The 14,709-nt window shown below is 58.7% G+C and overlaps 2 protein-coding genes across 4 annotated transcripts; one reads left to right on the forward strand and one right to left on the reverse strand.

Moving 5' to 3' along the window:
* Positions 1 to 18: 18 nt before the first annotated feature.
* TBC1D10B (TBC1 domain family member 10B) lies at positions 19 to 9,033 on the reverse strand. The gene is made up of 9 exons (XM_004586882.3): positions 7,966 to 9,033; positions 5,121 to 5,220; positions 4,804 to 4,911; positions 4,611 to 4,717; positions 2,154 to 2,268; positions 1,998 to 2,063; positions 1,666 to 1,855; positions 1,220 to 1,374; positions 19 to 1,127 (listed from the first exon to the last, which is right to left on the reverse strand). Exons 1-9 carry the CDS (start codon positions 8,850 to 8,852, stop codon positions 483 to 485), a joined length of 2,373 nt encoding a protein of 790 aa, XP_004586939.2. The 5' UTR covers positions 8,853 to 9,033; the 3' UTR covers positions 19 to 482.
* Positions 9,034 to 9,215: 182 nt separating this feature from the next.
* MYL11 (myosin light chain 11) lies at positions 9,216 to 14,662 on the forward strand. Of its 3 annotated transcripts, none has more exons than XM_058680522.1 (8): positions 9,216 to 9,294; positions 12,674 to 12,711; positions 13,229 to 13,324; positions 13,523 to 13,598; positions 13,777 to 13,881; positions 13,985 to 14,063; positions 14,322 to 14,370; positions 14,465 to 14,662. In XM_058680522.1, the coding sequence occupies exons 2-8, from the start codon at positions 12,709 to 12,711 to the stop codon at positions 14,567 to 14,569; spliced, it is 513 nt and encodes a 170-aa protein (XP_058536505.1). In that variant the 5' UTR covers positions 9,216 to 9,294; positions 12,674 to 12,708; the 3' UTR covers positions 14,570 to 14,662. The 3 variants fall into 3 exon arrangements, with proteins under 3 accessions (XP_058536505.1, XP_004586940.1, XP_058536506.1); XM_004586883.3 differs by lacking the exon at positions 9,216 to 9,294 and adding an exon at positions 9,308 to 9,387; XM_058680523.1 differs by lacking the exon at positions 9,216 to 9,294 and adding an exon at positions 9,528 to 9,731.
* The last annotated feature ends 47 nt before the right edge of the window (positions 14,663 to 14,709 follow it).

The raw sequence follows: 14,709 nt of genomic DNA on the forward strand, positions 1-14,709 counted from the left end.
TGAGAAATGTGTGGAGAGTTGAAAGAGCGAGTACCCCCCAACACACGCCTGGGGCCAACCCAGTCCTCTATACATAATTACAATTCAGAGATGTCCAGGATACAGCCCGGGGCCCCTGGCCAGCACACAGACGACAGGCAGGGCCCAAGAAGAGAAAAAGAAGCCAGCTCCCCATCGTGGGTGAGGAGAGCCACAGGAGTGCATGAATCCTCAGCACACTGCCTCCTGCCGCCAAGGGGCAGCCCCTGGGAGGGGACCCTGGGAAACAGCCTGGAGTGATGGAGAGCCCGGAGACGCAAGAGGCTCCAGCCTCAGTCACCGCTGCCCCACACGCTGTGGCTGTCCTGGTAGAGTTGCAGCTGGCAAGGAGATTGGAGTCACCAAGAGCGCCAGCCTGCTTTGGGGGGCCAGGGCAGCCTCCATGGCCGGGCCTGCTCCTGACAGGAAAAGGTGGACCACGCAGTCCAGTGCCAGGACGGAAGTCAGAAGTAGGCATCCTGCCGGGCCTCAGCCGCCGAGGCCCTGTCCCCACCGTCTTGGGAGGCCGGGGGCCCGTCTGCCTTGCGGCGCAGCGAAAGCTTGCGGCCCTGGCTCTTCTTCTCCTGCTTCTGCCGCTCCTTCTCCCGCTTCTGCTGCTCCTTCTCCTGCTCCTTCTCCCACTTCTGCCGCTCCTTCTCCTGCTTCTCCCGTTCCTTCTCCTGCTTCTGCCGTTCCTTTTCCCTTTCCTTCTCTTGCTTCTGCCGCTCCTTCTCCTGCTTCCGGGTTTCCTTGCTGGGGCCCAAGGGGGTGCTATTGCCAGTCGGGGAGGGGAGGGATGGGTGCAGTCCCTCAGCAGTGACGACAGGCCCCGGGACCGGCCCAGCACTGGCCCTGCGGATGGGGGGTGGTGGCGAGGGGGCCCCTGCACCGGCCCGGGAGCCCCTGCTTTTAAGGCCGGGGAGGCTGAGGAGGCTGGAGGAGGGGCCCAGGGGGGGCTGCTGCCTCCTGCGCTCCTCGTAGATGGCCCGGGAGCCATGGAGGCGCCGTGAGGGCCGATACTGCAGCTCACCCCGGGTCTCCCGCCACTTCTTGAGTTGGGCTGCATTCTCCCGCTCAATCAGGGCTTCTGTCACTGGAAGGTTGGTCACCTAGATGGACAGGTGGTAAGCGCCAGGGTGGAGATAAGAATGGGAGTAAGCAGGAGCAGGTCTGGGGGTGGACAGGGTGAGGCCAGGCCTACCTCATGCACCAGGAAGTCCTCCTGCATGCACTGCTGTGGCAGGTTGCGCAGCTGCTCCATGGTTTCGTACATGCCTTGGCAAGAGCGCAGCTTCTCCACAGAGCCCAGTGTGTGTCGCAGCAGAACCAGGGCCACTCGGAAGATGATCTTAACGCCTGTGGGGTCAGAGAGGAAGAAGGCAAGGGCTGAGGTCCAGGATCTCAGGGGGCAATGCCTCACCTGCTGCCTCAGGCCTGAAGAAGGGAGACAGCAGCTGTGGGCTTGACTCCGGGGAGAGAAGGCTCAAGGTCAGGGACGGAAGCAGGGTCAGGCCTCCGTGTCCCAGCTCCCAGGATGCCTATGCTGAAGTCTCAGACCAACAAGGTCCCATGGGCACAGTGACAAACCCCTGGCATCTCCCCTGGGGAGCCCAACCCCCTTTCAGCCCAGCAGGCCCCTGGGGTTACCTTCACAGAAGAACATGTCCCAGACACGCAGGACAGAAGCCCAAGGCAGGGTGCGGGCGAAGATGCACATGAACCACTCAGTCATGTAGAGCACAGGGTCAATGCGCTGCCTGCGCAGGTGCCGGTGCGCCAACGGGGAGGCCCGGCGCAGGAGTGCGAAGAAGATCTCTCCATCCAGCTGAATGGCCTCCTGCAGTGAAGTGAGCCATCAGAAGAGCTGGCTTCTCTTGTGTGGGAAGGCCCAGAGGAGAGGGACAAAAGGGCTGGGGTCGGGCAAGGTGAGGCCCTGCGGGGGAAGCCACAGCCAGAGCCCCTAGCCTGCCAGCACTCACCAGTCCTGCGCTGTAGTAACCAGGGAGGTACTTGTCACAGATCTGCACCAGGCACCAAAAGGCTTGCTGAGAGGGGCGACAACAAGGTATGGCGAGGTGAGTTCCCCCACCCTTCCCAACACCGGCCCAGGCCCCCGGCCCTGCCCAGCTGCTGACCTCGGCAGGCATGTGCATGAGCAGCACGGCAGCCACGGGGGCCTGGGCCTGGCAGTAGCCCTCGTCAGGCCGGTAGATGGTGTAAGCCTTCAGGATCCGGTACAGGTCCTGCTGCCTGTGGAGACAAGGCAGAATGCAGTGAGGCTGGTCACAGGAGCTGGGGGCTCTCTGCCCGAGTCCACACACACCAATCCAGGCCGGACCTCTCCTCATCCAGTTCTAGATTCACTTCAGGGCGCACCACCACATTCCCCATCTTCCTCCCCCGTCCGGCCTATGCAGCCTCAGCCAAGGTGCCCGCTCCCTGCTGCATCTGCCACCAGTCCAAAAACCTTCAAGGTCATGTTCTCCAGGACTTTTTCCACCTCCGTAGCATCTGCCCTCCACTGGCACTGTCTGGATTATCATCCAGAGCATGGCATGTCCACCAAGTTCTAGCTCTTGAGGAAGATCTGGAAGCAGCTATGCCTTCTGCACCAGAAAGAACAAAATCGTCCCAGCCTGCTCCTCTGCCTTGCAGGCGCGCCATCGCCATGCCTGGGCTCGTGTCCCAGAGAGGGCTTTCCTCTCTCCCGATGAGCAAGGCTGATCATGACCCACTCTGAGTCGCTCAGTCTCTTCCCTCTGTCCAATTCCATAGCTACTTCCAGCTCAGACCACCTCCTGCTCAGAACAGCAGTGCTGACCTGGGTCCTCTCCCAGCCTTCTGCCTCACACACTCCTAACAACAGCATCTCCCTCCTCTTCTGTGTTTCATCTACAAACTAACCTACTACTATGTACTTAGTATCTTTTCTTCACTTAGTTACAGCATTCCTAAGGAGTCTGACAGGCGGGTTAAGGCGTGCTAAATCAACATGTCATTTGCACAGCTCCCTCTGTCCTCACTCACGTGCCTGCTCCCCTGTTGTGGAGGTACGCCTAAACGCCTGTGACCTTGGCCACACATACAGCCTTTCCCCTGCTGGGTTCTGGAGCTCATCCCCGTGCCTACAACCAGTCCAGCTCTCCCTCACCCTCAGGCTTGCTTTCTGCCAATCCACTCCTGTGGGCACACCAGCTGGGGCTGGTCTCTTGACCCTGCACTCCCCTCTTACACCACATTGTTTCTTTCCTTAAGCCTCCTGTGAAACTGCAGCATACAGACTTGCTGGCTTCCATTTCCTTCCTCCCATTCTCCAGTTGGGCTATTACTCCTGCCTCACACACAACTGCCTTTCCCAAGGTCACTACAGACCTCCACAGGACCTGTGACAGAGCGCATTCCTGGGCCTCCATAGCTGCATCCAATGGAGGGGGTGGGATGGGAGCAGTAGGTTCAGCCCCTCTGGCAGCTGACAGCTCACAGCCTCCAGCTTGGCCAACCCCCTGAAAGCCAGACCTACGTCTATTATACAGCTGACTGATTTACATCCCCGCCTGCACATCGCCCATCCAAGCAGCACGTTGAATGAAAACACTCCAAATTGAGCTTTTAGTATGCCTCCCAAACCTATCTTTGCCCTAGTTCATCCCACACACACCAGTCACTAGGAACCCCATTCTTCAGCGTCCCCGGACGTCAAGTCTCACAAGTCAGACTGAATTTTCTCTACACTCCACATCTACTGAAAATGCTTTGACTCTATCCTCAAAACAAACCCCCACTCAGCCACCTCCCCCCGGACACCACTGCTGCCTTCTTATCACCATCTCTCCTGGCCAGTCTGTTTCTGCCCACCCATCTCCCAGCAGTCTGTTCTCAACACAGCTACCAGAATGATCCTTCTAAAACTAAAGTCAGGTCAAGTCCCCTGGAACCGCGCCACGCCCGCCTTTTCTGGCACCATTTCACACACAACATGCTTTCTTTGCTTATCTGACATATCGTCTACCCCGCTACACTACAATCAACCCACAGGGACAGGAGTTTGTCCCCTTGTTCACCATTATCACGGATGACTAGAACTGCACAGCCACAAGCGAGTGCTCCATCAACACAACAGAGGGATGACCATCCTGATCACAAGCATCCACTAGGGATTCACCTTGCACACCCCAAGAGCACAGCCCACCTTATGGGCAATTGAGCCAACAGACCAAAACCCCAAGGGCCTGGCACAGCTTCCCAGGGTCTTGGTGGTCTGGTGATGCTCTTCCCAGCCAGCTGCAGCTCTCCCCTACCCCTCTGCCCAGGCACCACCCACAGACCCCTGGGCTAGGAAACTCTGCCACTGCAGCTCCTGTTCCTTCGGGCTTCAGCTCTTCAGTGAGTCCCAGGTGCACAGACACAATACACACGAGCGTGGAGTCCCCCACCCTGGACACCTCAACAGGAGCTAACGCTCATTCCCTGAAGCAGAGGTCCTGGAGGGCACGACCTACTCTCAGTTCAGCCCATATCCACCTGGACTTCCGCAAACGCTGGCTGACACAGCCGTGCTGACTGCTGCCTGAGGTGCTGTCCAGCCCTCTTACCCATGCCCGCCTCGGGCAGCAAACATCTCGTGGAAGGGGAACTGGCGGTGTAAGTCCTTCTCAATCACATCCAGCCACTTGGGGTCCCCAGGGGCCCGTTCCAGCTCCTACAGTGGACGGCAGGGATCAGCTTAGGGTGTGGAAGATGCACAGACAGGACCACACATCCCCACACCCCCAGGGCTGCACACACCTCAAACTTGCCAGGGTTCTGCTCCAGGAGCTCCTTGCTGTTGGACAGGTACTGCCAGGCCTTAGCGCGGAGAGAGGAGGGGATCCCCTTCCGGCAGCGCAGCTTCACCTGAGGCAGAGGGGAGACCAGGGCACAGCTTAGCCCCTAAGCTGACCCCTGGGACCCCTCGGCCCCCTGGACACTCCTCCCACAGGTAAGACCCCGCCGGACCTGGCCTTCCAACTTTAAGGACCAGGACCTGCTGCAGTCCGAGCCTCCCCAGATTATACCTTCCTCACCCCACGCACTACCCGGCTCCAACCTCGGCCCTCACAAACCTTCTGGAAACGCCGCAGAAGCCACTTATCCCAGCTGTTGAACATCTCCAGCCACTTGAGCTCCCGCTGCCGAGCCACATCCACAGGTACGGAGCTCTCTCTGCAGGGCAGGGGCGGGGAGGGGTCAGATGGCAGGGAGCCACACAGCCCCTATTTTGAGTGGTCTGCCCTGCCATCTCGGGCTCCAGGTCACCCCACAGAAACACTTTCCTTCCCTGTGAGACAGCTACATAGAGATAGTGTGTAAATCCCAGTCCTCATGTATCTGAACCTGGGGAAGAATGCGCAAGACACTCAAACGGCATGTTTTAGCGTCCAGTGCTGTATAGCAGAAAAAGCTGCCAGTCGCTGGTGTCAGCATCCATACAGGTACCAGATCAAGTCCTGGCTGCTCTCCTCCCAAGCCAGCTCCCTGCTAGCAGCTGGGAAGGCAACAAAAGATGGCCCAGGTACATTGCAGCCATCTGGGGAGTGAACCAGTGGGCAGGTCACTCCTCCTTTCTCTGCGACTGACTTTAAATAAATTAATAATTTTTTTTGAAGATTTATTCATTTTTATTACAGCCAGATATACACAGAGGAGGAGAGACAGAGAGGAAGATCTTCCGTCTGATGATTCACTCCCCAAGTGAGCTGCAATGGGCGGGCGCGCGCCGATCCGAAGCCAGGAACCAGGAACCTCTTCCAGGTCTCCCACGTGGGTGCAGGGTCCCAAAGCTTTGGGCCGTCCTCAACTGCTTTCCCAGGCCACAAGCAGGGAGCTGGATGGGAAGTGGAGCTGCCGGGATTAGAACCGGCACCCATATGGGATCCCGGGGCTTTCAAGGCGAGGACTTTAGCTGCTAGGCCACGCTGCCGAGCCCAGGAATAAATTAATAATTTTAAAAAAATAGTCATGTTTCTCACGACACTGGAATCCAAGTTCCAGCTTCCCCAGCTTACACACTGTGTGACCCTGGGCCAGTCAATTCATTCTTCCGAGCCTCAGTGTCTTTGTGTGTGAGGTGTTAGGATTACAGCACCCACCTAGGGGATCTGGTGGGTGGTCAGGGCTCAGAGTGAGCGAAGGCCAGCCTAGAACCCTCGGTCTCCTCAGAATCAACTGCCAGCCTCTTGAGATCCCTCAGCCCTCTGCCACTTCCTCCACCTGGCTGACATTCCCAGGGGAAACCAGGTTTGCCTGGGTCTCAGGAATCAGACAGAGCTGAGGGCAACCCCAGGCCTCTCCCAGTAAGCAAAGGAGCACCTGAGTCTCTTCCCCAGTGTTAGAGGCTACCACCCAAGTCACAGAGTTACCAGACTACAGAAACCTACGGATAAGGACTAGTAGGCAACGAAGAGCTTCTTCCCTCTGTCCCTGAAGCTCCTTCCCTCTGTCCCTGAAGCCCCCATCCTGCACTCCCCTGTACCTAAGTCCACTTCCAACTGAGGCCTGGAAGATGGTCCAGCCTAAGAGGGAGACAGCTGCAATGACCAAGACACAAAGAGGAACCTAATGGGCCTGGGGGCAGCTGATACCAGGGAAGGCTTCCTGGAGCAGAAGGCATCTTAGGCAAGCCACGAAAGGAAAGGAAGGGAAGACGGGCATTCCTGGCAGGCCGGACAGCAAGCGCTGGCGTGGCAGGACCCACACACAGAAGGCCTGGCAAAGAGTGGCAGGAGAGACTGGAGAGGCTGGCCAGGCTAGACAAAGAGACCATGTGCGGGCCAAGGAGCTTGACCCTACAACCAGACCGTGGTGAGCCACGAGGCACTCTCACGGCAATGTGTGCCACCCACAGCCTGGCCTCACAGGTGGGTTCCTTTGGCATGAGAGAGGGAGGTTTTTTAGAGGGATACACAGCGACCTCAGCGTCAGGTTTTTTTAGAGCACCCCACACAGCAACTGGTACATGGGGGGCAGGCTGCAGAGCCCACCCAGGCTCCCCAGGAGAGCGCCCCAGGCATGCAGACCCAGGCAGGTCAGTCAAGGGACAGTTCACTCTTCCACCCATCAGGAGCACACAGCAGCACAGGTGCCGGTATGGGAGATCACCCAGGTCAAACTTCAGAACCATGAACGTTGGTCCTCAATGAGGGATTTTCTAGCTTTTATTGCCTTATAACCCCTTGCCTGTAACACCCTCCCATGGCCCTGATGGCATCAGCTGAGTTCCCACCATCTCTTCCTCCAGGGGATGGTCTCCTTGGGAGCAGGGGTGTAGCTGGAGGACCAAGCATAGTGTCCAGCTACCTGAGTGACCTCAAGCGACCAGCAGGTCCAGGGGCATGAGAACTACGGGCGGGATCCAGAGAGTGAGGCAACAGGGACGTCAGAGGGGAGAGGTGAGCACGGCCCAGCCTCCTGGGTGACTCAGGCCCCCTGGAGGGAACTAGGAGAGAGGAGGAAATGGGGAAAGAGGACCCTTGGGTGAAAACAAGCCCGCCCTCTCCCGATTCAAGGAAGGGCCCTGCCTTCAGGAGCCTCCCTACCCCCGCTCCTGTGCACCTGTGCTCCATCTAATCCTAGGATGGAGAAGGCAGGTGCCTGTATCCTTCCCAGCCTCTCCACCGGGCGCTGGGATGACCTTCGGGATCATTTGCTGCAACTTCAAGTGAGGATGCATGGCAGTGCCGCTAGTGGAGCGGGGTAACATCAGGGCTGAACCCCAATCTCCTGACCTGTGACCTGAAAGTCTCACCAACACACCCATGCCACAGAAACCTCAGGATGCTCCAGGCCACCCCTGTGCCCGCTCATCACGCCATGTAGGCTCCAGCCAGCCTCCGGCTGCCCTTGGTGTATCATTTACCCCCACCCCACCCCACCCCAACTCCCCCCGCGAGGAGGAGACTGGGTACTCACAGGTTGCTCGAGTACTGACTGCCCCCAAGGAAGCCATACTTGTCCGTCTTGCGCAGGGCCAGCCCATTGATCTCAGAGTCCGAGCCCATGGAGCTCACATCATCCGCCAAGGACTCCAAGGTCCCGGACATGAGGCTCACAGAGTCCAAGTAGCTGAGTGTGTCTGGGGCCTGCCCGCGAGGCCCGGAGATACCGGGTCCCAGGCTGGACGTGGACCCCAGGTCTTGGGAGTTCTCGACAGGTTCCGGGGCTGGGGTCACCGTGACAACAGCTACGGGAGCCTCGCCGGTCCCCGGTGCCAAGGGGGCCTCGGGGGTCTGGCCTGCTGAGGCTGAGGCCGCTGCTGAGGCTCCAGGGCCACTTGTCACCGGTCCCGTGGCGCCCCGTGCGGTCCCTCCCGAGGCCGCTGCAGTTCCCGGCTTCGGGGCCAGCGGGGGCTTGGCGGCCAAGGCCCCAGGAGCCATTCTGGAAGGGGTTCTGCTGGGGGTCTCCGGGGCTGCGGAGGCTGAGGTGCGAGCCTCCTCCGTCTTCGCTGCGTCTGTCCCTGAGGCCGGAGTCATGGACGTCTCGGCCTCGGCCGCTGCCACCGGAACCGGCACCGAAGGTTCGGCGCCCGGGGATACCTGCTTCTCCGAGGCTTCCGCAGGGGAGGCTTCCAGCGTGAGCACCACCACCGTGGCGGCCGGGGCCGGCCCTGGGACACAGGCCGGCCGCGCCTCCCCGGGGGCCACCAGGGTGACGGGAGTCGAAGTGGCTGTAGTCACCGGTGGTCCAGGAGCCACCACCAGGACTGGCCCGGCCCGGGAAGCCCGGGGCGGCGGCGAAGGGGCCGCGGGGGCGCCATGACGGCGCGGCGGGGCTACCACGGGCGCCGGGCCCGTCTCCATGGCCGCGGGCCGCCCCTCACATCCCCCCCGCCGGGGAGGCCGCAGAAGGCGCCGCCCCTCAGGCCTCCCCGAGCCGCCCCGCCGGGGAAGCGGAGAGGACGAAGGGCGCGGCTCGGCGCGCGCCGGGGGCGGGGCGGCGCGGGGCGGCTGCGGAGCGCGCGGAGGCGGGGCAGGGGTCGGGGGGCGCGGGGCGCCGGGGTCTCGCTCGCGCCCTCTCGCCCCCTCGCGCGCTCTCGCCGCCACCCCCTCCCTCCCGCTGAGGGCGAGCGGCCGACGTCGCGCCTGCGCAGACGCTGCACAGCCGGCTAAGTGGCCTGGATCCCCGCCCTCCACGCCTGCGCGCCGGCCGGTCCATAGCGCTCCTTTTTTTTCTCCCGCCTCCCAGAGGATTTGGACGAATGAGAGGAGAGAAGGAACTGGGTTTCTGCCAATCGCTGAAAGGGTGGGTGGGCTTGGAGGCGGGAAGGGGTGGTCAAGCTGGAAAGAGGAAACGGAGCCCGCGAACGGCTAAAAGACCGGCCAATCCTCTTGTCTGGTAAAGGCGGGACTAAGGGAATAGCTAATAGAAAAGCGAGAACCTGAATCTCCTGGCCAATAAGCAAGGCGGAGGGGGGAATCGGCCGCGGAAGGGCGGGGAAAGAGGGGGCAGGCCCTGTAGGTGTGGGAGGCGGGGCCTGGGCGCCTCTAGGCTACAGAGTGGTAGGAAGAGAGCCAATGAAAAAGGGAGCAGGCGGAGGTCGAATTAACAATGAGCGCTGACGGTAACAGACAGCATCCGCAGCCAATCGGAAGAGCTGAGGAATTATTTTATTTTCCCAAGATGGTCAAGAGGGAATGGCAGCTGGGGAAGGCGGGCCAAGTTTGTGATTTTTTTACCGGGTCGGCTGACAGTTGAGTTCTCCTCCTTTAGCGACCGGGTGGGAGGATAGATTGCTGTTTCAGCCAATGGGAGCATTGAAAAGGCAGGGATGCTACCAGCGGGCAGTGCCAACCCAGAGATAGATGGTGACAACCGGAGATGGGGGTGACAGTTGGGGACAGCGCGGGGAGACAGCCGGGGGACATTAGCGCAGCGCGTAACCAATCAGAGTGGTTATGCTTTGCCCTCCCTGAAGCTTTTCTGGGCTCCTAGCGTCCATTCAGCTCGGGAGCCTACCACCCCTTCTCCGTCCCGTGACGCTTGATTTCAGTGTTTCTAGGTCTGCCCCCCCGCAACCCTTGACTCTCGTTTCCTGCAAGAATCCCAGGGCCCTCTCCCCAGCTCCCCTCCTTCTGAGTTACTCCCTAGAATCCGGCATCCCAGCTCTCAGATCGCGACCCTCTGAATGCCGCCTCCCCCCCTCCAACACACAGGATCTTAGAACCCAAATCCATGAATCCCAGCACCATCTCTGTGTTCCTATTCTTTAAAGGAACTAGGACCCCAGTCCCATTTCGTAAGCCCCACGGGTCGCCCCTGGACCTGCAGAAGACCTGGCTATGGGAGCTTCAACCCAACAACTTAAGAAAAAAATTTTATTTATATTTGTTGGAAAGGTAGATATATAAGAGAAGGAGCTACAGAGAAAAAGATCTTTCATCGGATGACTCACTTCCCCAAGTGGCCACAAAGGCCTGAACTAAGCCTATCTGAAGCTAGGAGCCAGGAGCTTCTTCTGGATCTCCCACATGGGTGCAGGGTCCCAAGGCTTTGGGCCGTCCTCCACTGCTTTCCCAGGCCACAGTGGGAAAGTGGGGTCAGCTAGGACAAAAACTGGCACCCATATGGGATCTTGGCAGATTCAAGGCTAGGATTTAGCCACTAGGCTATTGTGCCAACCCTCCTTCCATGCTTTTGACACTCCCTTCTCTTACGGACCCTCAGTGCTAGGAGTCAATTTCTGATTTCCCATCTTCTCAGTTCCTCCCTGGCTCCTGAGTTCTCCCAAGCTCCTCGTTCCCAACGCAACCCCCAACCCTGTGAATTCCCATTCAGAGTCCGATCTTCTCCACCTTCCATTTGTTTTGACCCAAGCATTCTGAACAACACCCCCCTTTTTTCTTTTTTTGGAGTCTTCTCCACAACCCCCAGTAATAAGGGAACCCCTCCCTGGCCTGGACCCCCGTAGTAACCATATAAGGCGAGGCAGCTGCCATCCGAGGTGGGGAGGGGCTGGTGCAGGAGGCCAAGGGCAGCTGCTAAGTATAGGGTAGCTTCTTCCCTCTTCTTAGAGACAACAGGTGGCTAGGCCCCAGTGCCCAGAAAGGAAAATGTCTTAGAGGCATTGGTATGGAGCCGGGGGGAGGCGGGGGCAGGGAGGCATCTTCCTTAGGATATCGGATCCCAGAGGGAGCAGGAGGAGGGAGCAATGGAGTGTCCTCACCACCCCGGGCTTTCCTCTGCCATCATTTTCTTAGACTTCCAACTGCAGGGAGGGAATAAGGGTCCTAAAACTTGGTGGGGTCAGAATGGGTACCTCACAATTCCAGAGACTGCTCCAGGAAGAACCACTGGCCATCCCAGCCCCCCAAGGAGGACATGTCCTGTTGGCAGCCTTCCCTTCTCTGAATGCCAAAGACCATGTCCTCCCACTTCACACCTTCCTCAGACCCTGCAGTGTCAGGGTACAGTTCTAGCACTGCCATTCTGACCACCCCAACAGCCCCGATCTTTGCCTCCCTGGACCTTTGTCCATGCCCTGCCCTCGGTGTAGCAAGCCTGCCCCTCCACCTCCCTCTGACTCTGGGGTACTTCCTGAAACCAGTCCCTAACCCTCAGACAAGGTTGTTCCACCTTGACTTGGGGCTCATGAGCATTGGGGTACATTTCTTTCTGCCTGGCTGGACTGTAACTTCTAACAAGGCCAAGCCTCTTGTGACTTATAAAACAAGTCCTCTAAGGAGAGGAGCGGGGGGCAGCTCTATTTTATACTAGGGAAATGGGAAATGAAGGCCCAGGGACTTGAAGCACAAATCCTGAGACCAAACCCCATCCCCCAGACTTTGAGGGGATGTAAGAAACCTCCACCCACAAGGATAGCACCAGGGCATTGCAGGCTAAGCCTCTGGCTGCTCTGCTTCCCATCCAGCTCCCTGCTGGTACACCTGGGAGTGCAGCTAAGGACGGCCCAAGTACTTGGGCCTCTGCACCCTCATGGGGGACCTGGATGAGGCTCCTGGCTTTGGATACGCCCAGCTCCAACCATTGCAACCGTTTGGCAAGTGAACCTGCTGATGGAAGACGTGTGTGTCTAAGTCTCCCTTTGTAACTCTGCCTTTCAAATAAAAATAAGTGTTAAAAAAAATTAAAGATCTCCACCTTCTACAGATGGAATGTTCTGTCCCCCACATTCACACCCTTGACTGTGAATTTCACAGTGGCAAGGGGGAGACTGTGCCAAGCTCAGCATACTGCCTGGTATACTGCAAGTCCTTACTAAATGTTTCCTTGGCACCGGGGGGTACAGGATCTCAGCTCTTCTCTCTTCCAGAACTCAGCCTTGGTCTGGACATCCCCCTTTTCCCCTGGAAATTCAAGCACATCCCAGCCAGTGTTTTGGGAGAATAAAATGTCTCTTCTTGCCTTGGTCCTGGTAACACATGCATCCCAGGACCTGTTCTTTCCTCTCTTACCTCCTCCCTTCTTCCCTCCCTCCCTTCTGTGGCTCCAGCTGCTGTGGGCCCTCCATGAAAGGAGAGGACCTGAGCCGGGCTATTTTGGTATCTGGGGTGGGCACCCGCAGGGCTAAGGTTACTGGGTGCGGTGAGGGCTCCCTGGGGCGGGAGTATATAACCCTGGAGGGGCTGCCTGGTGCTGACGCTGCCTCTTTGCCTTCTCCCAGTCACAGCACTGCCCAGCCTCTACGAGACCTGAGACATGGTAAGTGGAGATGCTCCCTGTCCCTGGCCTCACCTCCTGAAAGAAGACAGCTAGTTCCTCTCTCAACAAAAGTTAAAGAAAAAATAGGCTCCCCTGTTTTGATGCTGCTGAAGGGCAACAGACAGAGTGAGGGTCCCAATACCCAATCTATCTCCAGCTTGGCCCCACTCTTCACTGCTCTGGCCCTTCTAAAACCTCCTGGAAAGAGCCAAACCTGGGTGCCTTCCATCATTTTGACACTTGAAAAGGTGATGTTTCAAGACAGGGGAAAATCAGTGGATCCAGGTCAAACAGCATGTGTGGAGGGATGTGGACTTGGTGGGGGGCAGAGAGGAATTCGGGGGATGCAATCATAGCAGCTTCTTCAGCAGACAGGTCCCAAGGAGGAGGGGAGGAAAATGAGGAGGTCGCGGTGCAGACGTGAAAAGCTCCTTCGTTTACCAGAAGGACTGAAAGACCCCTCTGAGAGGGATGGAGAACTGCTCACATGCCCTTTTGCCCAATTCTCACCTCCCAGGCACCCAAAAAGGCCAAGAGAAGGGCAGCGGCAGAAGGGGGCAGCTCCAATGTCTTCTCCATGTTCGACCAGACTCAGATCCAGGAGTTCAAGGAGGTGAGGGTGACTGAAGGCCCCTCTGGAATGTGCACCTGTCTGCGGTGGGGGGGGGGAGGAGAATTCCTTCCCGACTCCCCAGGCTGGGTGGAAGAGGACCGCTGGCTGGCGGCCAAAACCTGATCTCTCCCTGGGGTGGGGGTGCAGGTTGAGATATCTCATGGGAACCTCACTCTTTTACACTCTTGTCCCCCACAGGCCTTCACTGTCATTGACCAGAATCGTGATGGCATCATTGACAAGGAGGACCTCCGGGACACCTTTGCAGCTATGGGTGAGCTGCTCCCTACAGAGTCTGGAGAATTCAGTTGGCTCTGTCTGGGTTCCACTTTGGGCCTCAGTCTACCCAGCTGAAAAATAGTCGGGAGGGCCTGAAGCGATGGGAAGCTGAGCTGTGGCCCCAGGACCCTGCTCCAAGCTCCTTCCAACCTCCCCCTGACCCCCCGTTCCAGGCCGCCTCAACGTGAAGAATGAAGAGCTAGATGCCATGATGAAGGAAGCCAGCGGGCCCATCAACTTCACTGTCTTCCTGACCATGTTTGGGGAGAAGCTAAAGGGTAAGCCAAGTGTCCTGGGGCCACGGTGCCAGCTGCCCTTCCACCAACTGTCTACTCCGGGACACCCGCGCCTCCTCTGCTCTCTGACCTCCTTTCCCCTCAGGTGCTGATCCTGAGGATGTAATCACCGGGGCCTTCAAGGTCCTGGACCCCGAGGGCAAGGGCACCATCAAGAAGCAGTTGTGAGTGGCCCCTGCAGCTATCCCCACACGGCCAAGGGTTGGGCACTGCCAGACACGGAGAAATAAGATAGTGGACAAGGGCAATGGGGGGGGGGGTTCCATTTCCAAAGCAAACGGGGCTGGGGGAAGAAGGGCAACAGCAGGGAGGCCCTTGGGGTCAGCGAGTGACCTCCTGGCCATCAGGGAAGGCGGGGTGGTAGCCCCGGGCATGGGGTGCCCACACAAGCCCAATCTCAAGTGGGTCCATCACCCTTGCAGCCTCGAGGAGCTGCTCACCACGCAGTGTGATCGCTTCTCCCAGGAGGAGGTGAGTGGGGACAGAAGGCTGGGAAGGCGGGAGGGGACCAGAGAGGAAGGCTGGCTGGCTTCAGGACCTGCTGATACCCCGCGTCTTTCCCTAGATCAAGAACATGTGGGCCGCCTTCCCCCCCGACGTGGGCGGCAATGTAGACTACAAGAACATCTGCTACGTCATCACGCACGGTGACGCCAAGGACCAGGAGTAGGGGGACCCTCTGGGGCTTCCTTTGACCGGCCAGTCCGACCTCCACCCCCCACCCCCCGACGCCCAATAAAAATCGACTGGTCTTTGTTTCTTATGGGTGGCGCCTCTGCAGTGTTTGTGGGCGCGGGCGGATGGGCTTGC

This window comes from Ochotona princeps, chromosome 24 (assembly GCF_030435755.1).
Source record: "Ochotona princeps isolate mOchPri1 chromosome 24, mOchPri1.hap1, whole genome shotgun sequence".
Taxonomy (NCBI): domain Eukaryota; kingdom Metazoa; phylum Chordata; class Mammalia; order Lagomorpha; family Ochotonidae; genus Ochotona; species Ochotona princeps.